The 14,747-nt window shown below is 54.2% G+C and overlaps 1 protein-coding gene across 3 annotated transcripts; it reads left to right on the top strand.

Moving 5' to 3' along the window:
* The first annotated feature begins 1,246 nt into the window (after positions 1-1,246).
* On the top strand, positions 1,247-12,231 carry PTAFR (platelet activating factor receptor). 3 transcript variants are annotated; one of them, XM_068151685.1, is made up of 3 exons: positions 1,247-1,375; positions 5,615-5,804; positions 10,189-12,231. In XM_068151685.1, the coding sequence occupies exon 3, from the start codon at positions 10,242-10,244 to the stop codon at positions 11,301-11,303; it is 1,062 nt and encodes a 353-aa protein (XP_068007786.1). In that variant the 5' UTR covers positions 1,247-1,375; positions 5,615-5,804; positions 10,189-10,241; the 3' UTR covers positions 11,304-12,231. The 3 variants fall into 3 exon arrangements, with proteins under 3 accessions (XP_068007786.1, XP_068007784.1, XP_068007785.1); XM_068151683.1 differs by lacking the exon at positions 1,247-1,375 and adding an exon at positions 1,563-1,640; XM_068151684.1 differs by lacking the exon at positions 1,247-1,375 and adding an exon at positions 4,898-4,986.
* Positions 12,232-14,747: the final 2,516 nt, after the last annotated feature.

The raw sequence follows: 14,747 nt of genomic DNA, 5'->3' as shown, positions 1-14,747 counted from the left end.
TCTTTGCCACCTGGGCACTGCTGGCTCATCTTCAGCCTTTTGTCCATTAGAGCCCCCAGGTCTTTTTCTGCCCAGCAACTTTACAGCCTCATTGCCCCAGTCCTGTAGCCTTCATGGGGTTGTTGTGACCCCAGGGCAGGACCCAGCACTTGGCCTCGTTGAAGCTCATCCCATTGACCTCAGCCCACAGATCCAATCAGGTCATCCCTCAGCCTCTGGGCTATCCCAAACCAGCTTCCTCCTGGAGATCAGACCACGGTGACAGCTCTCTGCCAGTGCCCCTCCAGTTCTCTATGTCCCATTTGAGGTGTTCACACGGCTCCAAGTGCAGCACCACCACCAGTACCAAACAGAGAGATTATTAACTGTCCTCAGCCTGCTGGCCGTGCTCCCGGCCAGCCCAGCCTCGCCCATTCCCGGAGGCATGCTGGCAAAGCTTCCTTCCGGGCCAGGCAGCTCATCTGGGGCAGCTCTGCTGCTCAGCTGGGGCCTGGGAATTTGCTGCAGCTGCCCACGCTGCAGGCTTCAATGGCTACAGGACAGCCAAACAGCCAGCTCCTGCTGCTGGCAGTGCAGGTGGGGTTGCCTGCTCGCCTCTGCTTTCCTTACTGTTCTGCTCCAACCAGTTGTGACTGTCTGGCTCTTGAGGGCTGTCTGGGACCTCACAGCTTCTTCCTTGCATAAGAGTGCCAGTTCTTAGCAGCCGAGACAGCCCAACAGCATTTCCTTGTCCACGGTGGCTCAGGGGCAGGCAGCCACACGCGTGAGCTCTTGTTCTGGGCAGGTGACTCAGGCGGATGTGGAAGCCATGCCCCAGGAGATGCCAGCGCTACAGGACGGCTCCGGGGAAATCCCATCTGAAACCTGAGCAGAGGAATGCTGGAGGAACGCAGGAGCGAGCAGTGGGTCCCTCCTGTGCCCACCCCTTCTTCTGAGGCTGCAGGAGCTCAAGAGCCATGGCAGAGTTGTAAAGATGCAGAGGGGGCAGGGATCACAGCAGAGCAGCCTCCCCCGGCAGCATCAGGTCCCCAGTGGAAGGCTCTGAACAGCCTCTGCTGCTGCTGCGCTGGCTCCGGCCCCGCGGCTGACAGGAAATGAGGAGCCCAGGGCACAGATCAGCCGCTGGCTCCCCCCCGGCCAAGCCCCTGCACCTCTGTGACCTTGTCCGGGAAGCGAGACTGCCCTGCCATGCCCATTGCGGCAGCCCCACCCCATCTCTGCGAGGCACCGGGGACCACAGAAGCCCCTGGCCAGGAGGGAGCCTCTGCCACCGGGTCCCTGACACCTCCTGCTCCAGGAAGGGCCACGGGAGTCTGTCAAGCTGCGCGGTGCAACTGGGGCACTTCGGAGCTGTGTCGTAACTGCAAGGAGGGAAGTGAGTCACCCACCTGAGAGTGAGCGCCGTGTCCTCCCCACCCTCCGTGTCTTCCTCCCCACCCTCCGTGTCCTCCTCCCCACCCTCCGTGTCCTCCTCCTTGCCCTCCGTGTCCTCCTCCTTGCCCTCCGTGTCCTCCTCCTCACCCTCCGTGTCCTTCCCACCCGAGTCTCTTCCACGCTGACGGCTCGGTCCTGTTGGTGGCTCCACTTGCAGCAGGGCCCTGGCAGGCTGCGGTCTGCTGGGCCAGGTGCTGTCCCCCGAGGTAAGAGGCTCCCCTTCCTTCTGCTTGCTTTCCCGGGGTGCTTTCCCGGGGTGCTGGCCTCCCTCCCCGAGCTCCATAGGTTCCTTCTCTGTCTGGCTGTCTTGGGACGTCCCCTCCCCGGATCTCTCAGCCATGGCATCTCAGCTCCGGGGGCTTCAGAGCTGTCCTCGTCCTGACCATTGCCGTGCCCAGCAAGCAGAGTGAGCTGTGCCCTGCTGGGACAGACTGTGTGGATGGGGACTGCCCTCATCTGGGACCCGGCCCACACCTGGGTGGCTTTACTGGGACACTGCAAAGCGAGGTGAGGAGTCCTGCCATGGACCTTCCTTCTGCAAGGAAGAGGAGGCGATGCTCAAAGGCTCTCACGGAACCGAGGTCCATGCTGGCGCACGGTCCATGTCCTTGCTCCCGTCAGGCTGGGGCAGGGAGTCAGGGCAGAGCCTGGCCAGGGCGGAGGGCCGGCAGCTGCTGTCGGGTGGCAGCCTGGAGCAGCAGGGGCAGAGCGGCCTGGCCGTGGGCAGAAGCTTTCCCCTCCGGCAGAGCTACAGCAGCCCGGGGGTGCAGCACACGGACCCGGTGCGGTGCCCGGCGGAGCTTAGCCCTGTCCGCTGGGCTCCGGCTTCAGCCGCCGAGGCCAGCCGGGCTCTGCCCTGCTCTGGTGCTTTGCCCGCTGCTGGCACAGCTGCCCAGCTCCCGGCAATGCCGTTCCTGCCAGGCTGGGTTATCCCAGGAGCTGTGCCCTGCCTCTGCAGCTGTCAAATGGCTACCGGGAAGAGTGGCCCCGGGAGGGGCTCCTGGCCGCTGGGCTGGGTGAGTTTCCCTGCCAAGCGACCGGCGCTCTGGGCACATTCCTGCGGCGCTGGTAAGGAGGGGCAGATGTGTTGTGCTGGGCTCGGGAACACTGGCAGGGGAGAGCTGCAAGGGGGTAGCATTTCCATTGCCTTCCTGCAACAAGCAAAGGGAAATTGTACATAGGGTGCAGGATGAGCAGTGGAGGCTCAGAGAGTGCTTAGTGCCAGGCTCTCAGTGCTCTAGTTCAGAACTTCTAAAGGGCTGTGTGGCCAAGACCAGGAGGATTACTCTCAGCTGTGTGCTGGCCCTGCATGCTGTATGCACCACACAGCTCTGAGCTATCAGGTGCTCTTGCTAGCTCCAAGTATTTCCTCTTCTCCTTGTTCCCTGCTCTTGTCACCAAAGAGCAGCTGGCTGTAGGCAGAGCCTGTCGGCTGCAACACTGCTCCTCTTCAATCCATGGAGAGCTCCTCTCCACTACCAGGATGTGGCTTTGCTCTGGAAGGAGTTGTCTGGCTCTTTGTTTTCACAACCAGGAGAGCTTCTGACCCTTGCAAAGTGTGCATGTGGTCATCCAAAGTGGGGACAGCTACCGGGCTAAATCTCAGAAGGAAGTGACCCCCAGGACACGCCAGAGGCAGCCAGTGCCCACAAGAGGCAGTAAACATCTTCCACAGCAGTGTGCTGACATGGTGCCAGGAGCAAGAGGATCATCCCACTGCCCACCAGCAGTCTGCAATTTGCATGAAGTCGTTCCCAGGAAACAGCATTTGCAAAGCTGCTGCAGGATCCATGTTCTGGTACAAGAGCCCGAAGAGCCAAAGAGCCAGAGCCACTAGTGCTGCTCAGCAGCCTTCTGTGGGAATCAGCTGTGGTAGAAGCTGATTTGTTTTGATGAGAAGTTTTTGATGAGTGTTTTACCACTGAACTTGGTGTGTTTGCAATTTGCTTCTCTGGGCTTTACAAACTTTGCTGAACTTCGGGGCTGTGCGTGTGTCCCATCAGAGGCAGAGCCAAGGCAGGCCAGGCAGAGGAAGGATGAAGATTCTGATGAGAGCTCCTCCCTGGCTCTGAGCTTCCTGGGCTTTCATTTCCTCTAAGAACTTGGCTGTGACAGGACAGCAAACTGTGGCCACTGCTGCAGCCTCTGCAAGCTTCCCTTCCCTCTGTGAGCAGACAACCTCGCTGGCTGCTGCCAGCCTCCTTAGCTCTGCCCAGCCCGTGAAGGGTCTGCTTCCTTGGTCCTTTACAGTGACTTATGGGGAAGGGAGAAGGAGGGAGGAGGGCAGGTGGCAGAGGGACAGAGACAGCTGCAGCCTCTAGCCCAGTACAGCTCTGCAACAGGAGCCTCAGGTCACCCTTCAGGTCACCCTGCCTTGGCCAGACAGAATCAGAGCCTGGGTGTTCCCTGACCCCTTGGTGCAGACCACCCTGCTGGGGCAGGGCCTCCCACTCCGTGCAGGGCTGCCTCTGTGGTGCTGCTTTGCTCTGGGGGAGTTTGGATCCTGCTCAGGTTGGGTAGCTTCCAAGTCCCTTGGACACTCCAGGCTGTTGATGTGGGAGACAAGGGTGATCCCAGAGCAGCTCAGGGCATGTCCAGCTGTGTTGCCACCTGTGGTGTCCACCCACCTCTGGGTGTTTTAGAGCTTCCTCTGAGCAGGACCTGGAGCAGCAGAACACCCTGGATTGCACAGCAGTTTGCTGAGCACTTGCACAACCCCTGCCAGGCTGGAAGCTGGGCTGGGGCTCAGGGTGCCTGCAGGCAGCTAGGTGCACATCCTGCCTCTGCTCACCCCTGGGCACCAAGAAGTGCACCCCAGCTGCTTCCCTCTGTAATGGCTCTGGGAAAGCTGCCTGCACCCTCTGGAGAAGGACCAGGGCAGAGGTGACTGAGGCAAAGAAGCACAGATCAGTGCTGGGGTTTGCCAGGTCCCTGGCTGGGGACATCCAGCCCCTGCATGGACAGAGGGTCAGTCCTGGCACCATACCAGCTGCCCTGATGTCATGCAGCCCTTTGGCTCCAGGTGCCCGAGGCCAGGCAAGCCTGGTAAAGCAGTGCTCCTGCTGTCCCCCTTGCCCTCTCCATCAGGGGCTCATCTCCCCAGCTGATGAGGTTTCTGTGTTCCACTTGGAGCTAGGGCTCACCAGCCCAACAGCAAAAGCTCCGTGGCAGCACCTGGCTCTTGGAGAGCTTTGCCTGGAGCCCTCAACTGGTGTGGCACAGGGGACACAACCCATAGCCTGTCCCTGGTGGCTCTCCCAAACATGGCACCACACCATGGGGGTCTCTGGTGCTCCTCACAGCTTGGACATGGCCAGGGCCTACCATGGCTTTGCCCCCCATGAGAAAAGCCAGGAGAGCAAGGGAGCAGCATGTGGTGCTTCAGCTGGGACCATGCTGTTTCTCAGGAGCCTTGTTGCAGGCTCTCTTGTGCTGGTGATGGACTTCGTGGCTCTGTTCCTGTGTGTTTCTGTCCCTGCAGGTGTTTGCAGGTGTGAGATCCATGCAGGCCATGGTGCAGATGCTCCAAGCTCACATCTGCCCTGTGTGCAGGTATAAGAGCAGTTGTCCATGGGGCAGGTTAACCATCAGGCTGTGAGCTGCAGGGTGGGATTTATGGCTTGGCTGGGACCATGTGTGCAGCTCTGCTCTTCACCAGTGCTCCCTGAGCACTCCAGCAGTTTGCATCACTGAGATGAGTGATCTTCAGGCTGCCACAAACGATGGTGGTTGTGATATGAAGGTCAATGGGCAGGTGAGGACCTGCCATGCTGTTGTGTCTCAGTGTCCACTGAAGGTCCCTGACAGAAAAGGAGATTTGAGGTGGCTCTGTTCCTGGCTCTGTTGAGCCCCAACACAAGGATGAAGGCTGCTAGGAAATGAGTCTGCCCATGGGGTATCTGAGTCTCCTGGCATTTCCTTTCCTAGAAGTCATAAAATGAAAGCTTCTCTGCTTGGGAGAAGGATGCTCAAATACTCTCTTATCCCAAATCTAATCAGGGGCATTCTGTCTCTAAAGGAAAATCCCAATGTTGCCCTCTTTCAGGCTCAGCAGCAGCAGAGGTACTTTGAGGAAACAGCTTTAAGGACTTTCCAGATCTTGGCTGTGGTTAATTGCCTCTACAGCTTATTTTCTCTCTCATTTCCTTTGAGCTGATGTCACACATTTCCTCTTCTCTAGTGACTCTGCATCATGCTGCAGTTGCTCCCATCCTGGTGTCCTCTTCTTGAGAGCTGCCTGTGTGGAGACCTTCCAGCTCCAGGTCAAAGAAGATAACCCCTGGGAGAAGCCTGATCATCTGCAGCAAAACCTCCTCACTGCTCTGCCAAAGCTGAAGATGGATGCCCTGTGCTGAACCCTTCTGACTGTGGTAAGCAGAAAATATTCTTTATTAGACTTGCTGCTCTTGCAACGCTGCTGTGGATGGCACAGCTTCTGTTGGCACAGCTCCTGCACCCCACAGCCAGGAGCCAGCACAGCCTCACCGGGAGAGCATTGCCCATGGGAGCCTGCAGACCCCCAGAGCCTCCCAGAGCCCCAGCCGTGCCCTGCTCACATCAGCCAGTTGGCTGCTGTCAGCACTGGTTGGTGCACCACTGGCTGAGGTGCTCATGATCAAGGTAGTGCCTGGGCTGGAGTTGCCAGAGCCCAGTCTGCTGCCACACAGCACAGGACGTGTGACAGCTGTGCCCATGCACAGCTCCATGCACTGCTCCAGAGCCTGGGGCTCAGAGCACCTCACAAGTAACAGGAGATGGGAGCTCAAGTTCCCTCAGAGGGAAGTGGGCACTGAGTGTATTTAGTGGGCAGCGCTGTCACGCTCTCCTCTAGCTGTGTGCTGTCTGGCTTGGCAAGCAAGAAGGATCTCTGGTGATTCCCTGAAGGAACTGGCACTGCACAGCCTGCCCAGGCAAAGATGAATGCGCTCTACCAAGTGCTGCTGGGCCCAGAGACAGCACTGCCATCTCCCACTGCCCACTTCTGCCAGCCATTCCTAGCAGGCTTACCCACACAGATCATGTCCTTGTGTTCCCCTCTCCCGGTGCCAGCTCAGCCTCGTAGCTCAGCTCCATCTTCTCTGCAGGGCTTTGCACTGGAGGCAGACATGCAGTTAGCTCTGCTTTCTACTCCATCTGCCAGATCTGGCAGCTGATGGGCAAGCTTGGGCACCCCCCAGTAAAGTTCTGAGCAAAGTCTGGAGGCACCAGAAGTGGAGAGGCAGCTGGACAGTGCCCCACAGCACATCCTGAAGGTACACTGAGCGTGACCCCTGTGCCTGTCTGTGGGATGCTGGCACTTTGCCTCTGCTGGTGGGTGCAGCCCCTTTGGGGTTTTCCCCACTGTTTGTATATTCAGTTGTGGAGCCCAAGTGACAGAGCACCTTTCACTGCAAAGATCCCAGCCTCAGGCACCAGAGCTGTTTCCTGAAGCTGGCAGCAAGTCAGAACAATAGGGTTGTGATCCAGCTCTCATAGAATCATAGAATCAACAAGGTTGGAAGAGACCTCAAAGATCATCAAGTCCAACCTGTCACCCAAGACCTCATGACTACTAAACCATGGCACCAAGTGCCACGTCCAATCCCTTTTTGAACACCTCCAGGGATGGGGACTCCACCACCTCCCTGGGAAAAAACAACTCAAGGCAGTTGGTTGGTTTGAAATTTTGGGTGGTGTGCACCCACCAGAGTTTCTCACCAGCATTTGGATTTTTAATGGACTTGTAGAGCTAGAGGAAATTTCCCTCTGCACAGGAAAGACAACCTGTTTCAAGTCTGAAATTTGGACTCCCCAAAACCAGAGAGGATTTGTGCAGGAGAAAGGGACCCAAGCTAACCTATCTCTCTGTGTGTCTCCACTCTGAGCTCTCCACTCTTCTCACTCTTCATGTTGAGGACAGAAATGGATGGCAAAAGAACAGTCATGTTTGCAGAGTCTCTCAGAACATATGGCATACAGCTTTGATCCAGGGATCCAGACATACACCTTTGATCCAGTGCTCTAATTACCTTAGCTAATTAGACCCCCTTTTGTTTTTTATTCTAACATCAGAACCCTGTATCAAACGCAAAGCTCCCCAATGGTTTCTCTTGCCCTTGCACAGTCTCACCCCTTCCCTGACTGTCTGCATCTGCCAGGTGCCCTTCTGAGCTGAGAGATGCAAACTGTTCCCAGAGGTGGTACCTTGGTGGGTGGCAGAGCTGGTCTGGGCCATGGGCATTTATTTAAGGCAGTGTTGTGACAACTGCCACTCTCCATAGATGAGGATGTGGTAACATACCATGAGATGACTGTGGGACCTGCCTTGGGTCCTGTGCAAAGCAAAGGAGGGCAGGGTACAGCACAGGCCCTTGCCTGCTCTGGGACCGCTCCACAGGCCAGCAGGCAGTGACAAAGTTATTCCTCAGGGATGTGCCAGACCCTGAGATGTCACAGCCCTGACCATCCTGGCTACCACCACCTGCATTAGCTGCTACCCTTTGAGACCAGTGGGTTCTCAGCAGGGTGACAGAGATCAAGGCAATAGAGGACAGAGACTTGTGTCACCTGGCTAGCTGCTAGTACTGACACAGCTACCTTAAAGGTTTTTCCAGCCCAGACAACTCTGATTCACATGAAACATGGCCAAAGATGGTATTGAAAGACACTCAACCCCCAGTGCTGCCCAGCATGCAGCAGCCTGTGAAGGTCCAAGGACAAGTTGTGGCCATCTGTAGTAGTCATGTACTTAGGGGTCCTGTGAGGGTGAGGCTCAGGAAGATGACTATTGCCTTCCTCTCCAAAGAAGCATCCAGGGGGCTGCAGAGTGAAGAAAAGGGATCCTGCTTGATTCAGAGCTGACTTCCCCATTTGCAAAGGAAAATTGCACAGTGCCAATGTAAATGAGGAACCAACAGCAGACTGGCACCAAGAGAGCCTCAGCCCTGAGATGGTGAGGTGGAGCTTCCTGCCACCCCCTGCTGCTGGGGGAAATCCAGGAGGTGTGGGGACAGGAGGGTGATGCTGAGGAGGCAGTGGCCTTCAGGGGGAAATGCTTGGAGCTGGCAGGGCTGAGGCGAGCAGGTCACAGTGTGCAGCAGCACCCAGGCTTCCCCTCACAACTCACACCAGGAGCTTGGGCCTCATGACTGGGGCTGCAGTGTGCTCACTCTCAGGGAATGCCACCATCTCTTGCAAATCAGGCTAAACCCCAGCGAGTTTCCAGCAGTGAGCAGCCTGATGGCCTTGCTGGCAGCTCTCCAGCTGCTTTCCCTCCTGCCAGTTACCTCCCCATGAAGGAAAAGGGAGAGAAACCCAAGCAGATGTGTGGTGTTAGGGAGAGGTGAGTGCCTGCTGGCACTGCAGCCAAGGACATCCTCTGAGAGGTGAAAGCAGGGAAAGTGCACAGGGGTTAGACCCAATCCACATACCAGAGACAGGAGCAGTGCAGCATGGATGATGCAGGGATTTGGTGTGTCCAAACTGTAAGCAAGATCTGAAGAAATCCTGAGGTGGAGATTGGTAATATCCAAACCCTGAAGGAGCCTCTTTAGGGCCAGTGTTTGCCTGCAGCCTCACCAACGGCACAGGGAAGTACAGAGCTGCTGCTGCTGCCACTGGCATTTGAGGCAGAAATGGTAGGGGGAAGACAAAAACCAGAGAGATTGGTTTAGTGACATCTTGAATGCAAAATGATGACACAGGAGGCAACAGCCAGGATGTTAAGAGAAATAAACTGTAGTTAAAATCAACAAAGCACCACAAAACACCCCTCTGTGACTCATCTTTTTCATCAGTCAGTGAGTAAAGCAACTGAGAGGTCTGGGAGCCTCTGAAGTGAGTGTGAGATCCTGCAGTGCCTGCAGCTAAGGAAACAAACCCAATCTTGAGAAGGAAAGGGTCAGAAAACAGCTAGGGGTGACTCTGGACAGGGCACTCCTGAGACATCTTTACCAGATATTGTTTCACTTCTGGAATTTCTAGGTCAAAATAAACATAGGCAGGTTAGAAAGCACTTAGGAACCACAGGGGTGGGGGAAAGAGACCCAGAAACCTGTTTGTTTGCAGTAGAAGAAGGAGCAGAGTGACAGCTGAGTGTACCTAAGAACTTTCTGAGATGAGGGATCTGGGATCCACACTGCAGCAAACAGTTCTGGATGAAAACACAAAGGCTGGTGTGGTGAGGGAATGGGATCAAAGAGAGGACCAAGGGGACAGGGCTGGTGTCTGTGACTGGAGGCACCTCCAAGGCTGCTCCAAGGCGTAGAATCATAGAGCCATAGAATGGTTTGGGGTGGAAGGGACCTTAAATGCCATTTAGTTCCAACCCCCTGCCATGGGCAGGGATGCCTCCCACTAGAGCAGACATGGAGCAGAGCTCCTGATGCTACAGACAACTGATGATCCAGACAGGCTGGATGTTAGGAAGAAGTTCTATACAGAGAGAGTGATTGCCCATTGGAATGGGCTGCCTGGGGAGGTGGTGAAGTCACCATCATTGGGGGTGCTCAGGAGCAGACTTGATGGGGTGCTTGGTGCCATGGTTTAGTTGTTTAGGTGGGTTGGATTGGTTGATGCGTTGGACATGATGATCTTGAAGGTCTCTTCCAACATGGTCTGGTCTATTCTATTCTATTCTATTCTATTCTATTCTATTCTATTCTATTCTATTCCATTCTATTCCATTCTATTCCATTCTATTCCGAAGCTGCCAGGTGGGGTTTGTCTTAGCAATGGCACCACAACAATCAGCTCATTCCATGTGTGTATTTCTAGGCAAGAAGAAAAGCTCCAGCAGGACTTTCTGGTTCAGACCAATCAGCACCACAATGTCTGGAAAGGGTAAGGCTGGTGCTGAAGGTGCTGCCGACTCCTACATTCCATGCCACATAGACTCTGAGTTTCGCTACAGCCTCTTCACTGTTTTCTACAGCATCATTTTCATCCTGGGCTTTGCTGCCAACTGCTACGTGCTGTGGATCTTCAGCCGCATCTACCCCACCAAGAAGCTGAATGAGATCAAGATATTCATGGTGAACCTGACGGTGGCTGACCTGCTCTTCCTGGTGACGATGCCCATGTGGATTGTGTACTATCACCACCATGGGGACTGGATCATGCCCAGCTTCCTCTGCAATGTGGCTGGCTGTTTGTTTTTCGTGAACACCTACTCCTCCGTTGCTTTTCTGATGGTCATCACCTACAACCGTTACCAGGCCGTGACCAACCCCATCAAAGCTGCTCAGCTCACCACCCAGAGAAGAGGAATCTACTTATCAGCAGCTATCTGGATCATCATAGTGGGGAGCTCTCTGTACTACCTCTTTGACAACAACACTAACCAGGAGAAGGTCGGCTCCAGGAATTTCACGCGGTGCTTCGAGCGCTACGATTCCTCTGGCAGCGTCTCGGCGGTGCTCGCCATTCACGTCATCATCTGCATCCTCTTCTACATCATCTTCCTCTTCATACTGGGCTGGAACATCATCATCATCAGGACCCTGTTCTCCAAATCAGGGCAGCCACGGAAGAGTGCCCACGTGAAGCAGAGGGCACTCTGGATGGTCTGCACGGTGCTGGCAGTGTTCATCATCAGCTTTGTGCCTCATCACATCGTGGACCTGCCCTGGACCTTGACCGTCCTGGAGCAGTGGAAGAAGGAGAACTGTCAGCTGCGCCAACAGCTCAACGACGCTCACCAGGTGACTCTCTGCCTTTTGAGCACAAACTGTGTGCTGGACCCTATCATCTACTGCTTCCTCACCAAGAAGTTCCAGAAGCACGTTTCAGAGAAACTGAAAAGCATGAAAGGGAGCCGCAAGTGCTCCAGGCAGACCACGGACACAGTGATTGAGGGAACCATTCACCAGGAGGATGACGTTGGGATCTAGTGCAGCTCTGCTCTGGCTGCAGACTGAGGTGTGTGAAGCAGTCATTCAGCTCAGGGAGACACACTGAGGAACACAGCAGAGGACCAGGATGTTGCCTTTCCCTTTCCCCATCAGACAGCAGAGTGCTCATTTCTTCAGTCACATGCAACTGGCAGAACTGGAACCTGTAGTAATCTGCAGAAGAACATCTTCTGTCTGGGCTGATGTTCTTTCTCATGGGCACTAGGCACAGCTGAGAGAATCTGCTTGATGTTAAAGAAGTTTAGCACTGAGTCTCTGCAGTGAGGAGCTAGAAGCTAAGTGCTGAAATGATCTACCAGGTCAGCCCAGACAGCACTGTCCCTGGTCCACTGCCTGCCCAGCTCCCATGGGGAATCCAGCATCAAAGCTGTAAGAGACTTCTAAAAGACCTGGAAGAACAGACTGAGCTGCTAGTGCCAAGTGACTTTCCTAAGCAGCTTGCATGGTTCTGTGAAGGGAGTCTGAGCTGAAGAAGCTCTGGGGTGGCTGGAAGGGGTGGAGTCCATGGAGATCTCTAAAATGCCATCAAAGAAGAGATCTGACCTCTGATCCCTTCTTACCTACTCTCACGGTCTGCTGGGCTCCATGCTTCACAGATCTCTGGAGGTGCCCATTATGATCATTTGCCTTTGCTCCCAGCTCCTGGAGCAGTCACCTACCTGCACTAGTGGGCAGGAAAAGGAAGAGAAATGGGCAGAGCCTCATCCCCCATCCCCAGGTCAACATTATGCCCAAAGGGGACTCTTGTCTGCCCTGGCTTCTTGTATGAGAGCAGAACTGCCAACCAGTGGTCTCTTGCACTCAGTTTAGTAATTTATGACTGACTGATGTGTCTGTGAAATCCAACCTCATTTTGGAGGCTCCAGGTAACAGAAGATTTTTGTCAGGGTGGGCATTATGATAAAAAAATAAAAGCTTAAAATGCTTCAGTATCTTAGTTCTCATTTAATTAAATACTGTTTGTAGAAAGCAACTGCACCTCATTCCTTCCCCAGCTTTTCTATTTCTGCTATGAAGAAGTGAAGCTGACTTCTTCTTGATGTCCTACCACAAGTATTAGACGAAGTCATGGCCATTTTCCCAGGTCTGCAGAGAGTCACAGTGCAGAGGACCACAGGTAACTGGCTCCCTCAGGGCTGGCTGCAGTCAGTTGGGGCCCAGGATGTTGTTTTCCAGGGGTGCTGAGTTCTGTTTCCTGTCATGAGCCACTGTGGGTTCCTTTTCTGACCCAAATTGCTCAATCCAGCACAGGAAATTGGGCAGGGAAGGGAAGGGAACTTAATTGTTTTCACAAGAGGTTTTGGTTCCCTAAACTACATGGGAGAGCCTGGCTGATGACAGGAAAAGTGTTTCTGACCTCTGACACTGCTAATTCTTGTGCAGGACAGCAGCCGTCTTACAGCCACCAGAGAATGTGAAGGCTGAGCTCCAGGCTCCCCAAAGATAGGACCAGGCTGTGCCAGACTTTGCCTACACTCAGTGACCATAGAGGGCCTTTTGATGCATCTCCTGAACGTTCTCAGGCAGCTTCTATGCTTCCTTGAGAACTAAGATACTTATTTTTCTATTCCAGGCCCAGTGCCAGGCAGAGGAAAGAATTTGATCATAAAGAAATGCATTTCCCTCCTGCTACTGGCCTCTGCTCCGGTAATGGCCACCCACACAGAACACCTGCTGGCAGCTCTTAGCAGAGCTAAGCGCCTGGTGATGCCCCTCAGAGGCTTTGCTTTCAGTCTGCAGTCACCTGAGCCCCAGCATGCAGCAAGGGAGGGCATTTCTCCAATTTAAAAGGCTGAATCCCACTTGCTGGAGGAATCTGCCTCTGTATTTCCACCCTCACAATACACAGCATGTTCTGGCTGAGGAGCTTTGGCAGCTGTCAGATGAGATGGAGCTCTCCCCCTTCTCCCTTGCCCTTTGCCACCTGAGGCAGTAGTGGATGGAGCTCTCTTGCTTCACATCCCCCTAGGCACCGGGCAGATGGAGTTTAGCAGCTCCTCAGAGGAAATGGGAAGGGATTTTATGTGGAGATCTGGTAAATATGTGACCTCCTTCTATTGATTCCTGGAAAGCTTGCAACAGAATTTACAGTTTGGGTTACTTAATGCAGGTCAAGAACAAGATCTGCTCCAGAGAAACCGCTGTAAGGCCAGCATGGGCTCAGAGGACAAATGTAAACATGCATTGAGAGGAGGAAAAGGCCCTTCAGGGGGCTGTGTTGCAGTAAAATTAGGGTGGTAACAGTGAGCTTCTGAAAACCAGCCTGAGGTTCTCCTGCTCCTGGAATTGCTTTCTCAGTGTTACCACAATGCTGTTCTGCTCTGCAGTGAAACGGATCCTCAGAAGATCCTCTTTCAAAGGAACTGTGTTCCCCAAGCGTTTGGCCCTCGAACCTCGCCCACCTCTCATCTCTCTGTATTCATGCTCAAGGTAAAAGCCTCAGTACCACACTGACACAGACTGGGTTTGGTGTGTAAAAGCCTCAGTACCACACTGACACAGACTGGGTTTGGTGTGTAAAAGCCTCAGTACCACACTGACACAGGCTGGGTTTGGTGTGTAAAAGCCTCAGTACCACACTGACACAGACTGGGTTTGGTGTGTAAAAGCCTCAGTACCACACTGACAGACTGGGTTTGGTGTGTAAAAGCCTCAGTACCACACTGACACAGACCCCATGGGTTTGGTGTGTAAAAGCCTCAGTAGCACACTGACACAGACTGGGTTTGGTGTGTAAAAGCCCCAGTACCACACTGACACAGACCCCATGGGTTTGGTGTGTAAAAGCCTCAGTACCACACTGACACAGACCCCATGGGTTTGGTGTGTAAAAGCCTCAGTACCACACTGACACAGACCTCATGGGTTTGGTGTGTAAAAGCCTCAGTACCACACTGACACAGACTGGGTTTGGTGTGTAAAAGCCTCAGTACCACACTGACACAGACCCCATGGGTTTGGTGTGTAAAAGCCTCAGTGCCACACTGACACAGACTGGGTTTGGTGTGTAAAAGCCTCAGTACCACACTGACACAGACTGGGTTTGGTGTGTAAAAGCCTCAGTACCACACTGACACAGGCTGGGTTTGGTGTGTAAAAGCCTCAGTACCACACTGACACAGACCCCATGGGTTTGGTGTGTAAAAGCCTCAGTACCACACTGACACAGACTGGGTTTGGTGTGTAAAAGCCTCAGTACCACACTGACACAGACCCCATGGGTTTGGTGTGTAAAAGCCTCAGTGCCACACTGACACAGACTGGGTTTGGTGTGTAAAAGCCTCAGTACCACACTGACACAGACTGGGTTTGGTGTGTAAAAGCCTCAGTGCCACACTGACACAGACCCCATGGGTTTGGTGTGTAAAAGCCTCAGTGCCACACTGACACAGACTGGGTTTGGTGTGTAAAAGCCTCAGTGCC

This window comes from Melanerpes formicivorus, unplaced genomic scaffold, assembly GCF_026170545.1.
Source record: "Melanerpes formicivorus ecotype bairdi unplaced genomic scaffold, bMelFor1.0.p_v2 SCAF_21, whole genome shotgun sequence".
In the NCBI taxonomy this organism is placed as follows: domain Eukaryota; kingdom Metazoa; phylum Chordata; class Aves; order Piciformes; family Picidae; genus Melanerpes; species Melanerpes formicivorus.
The sequence above is the reverse complement of the archived record's forward strand: the minus strand, read 5'-3'. Positions and strand labels throughout refer to the sequence as shown.

Excerpts from the sequence above, each read along its gene's own strand:
- PTAFR (XM_068151685.1), top strand. The coding sequence starts at position 10,242 with ATGTCTGGAAAGGGTAAGGCTGGTGCTGAAGGTGCTGCCGACTCCTAC.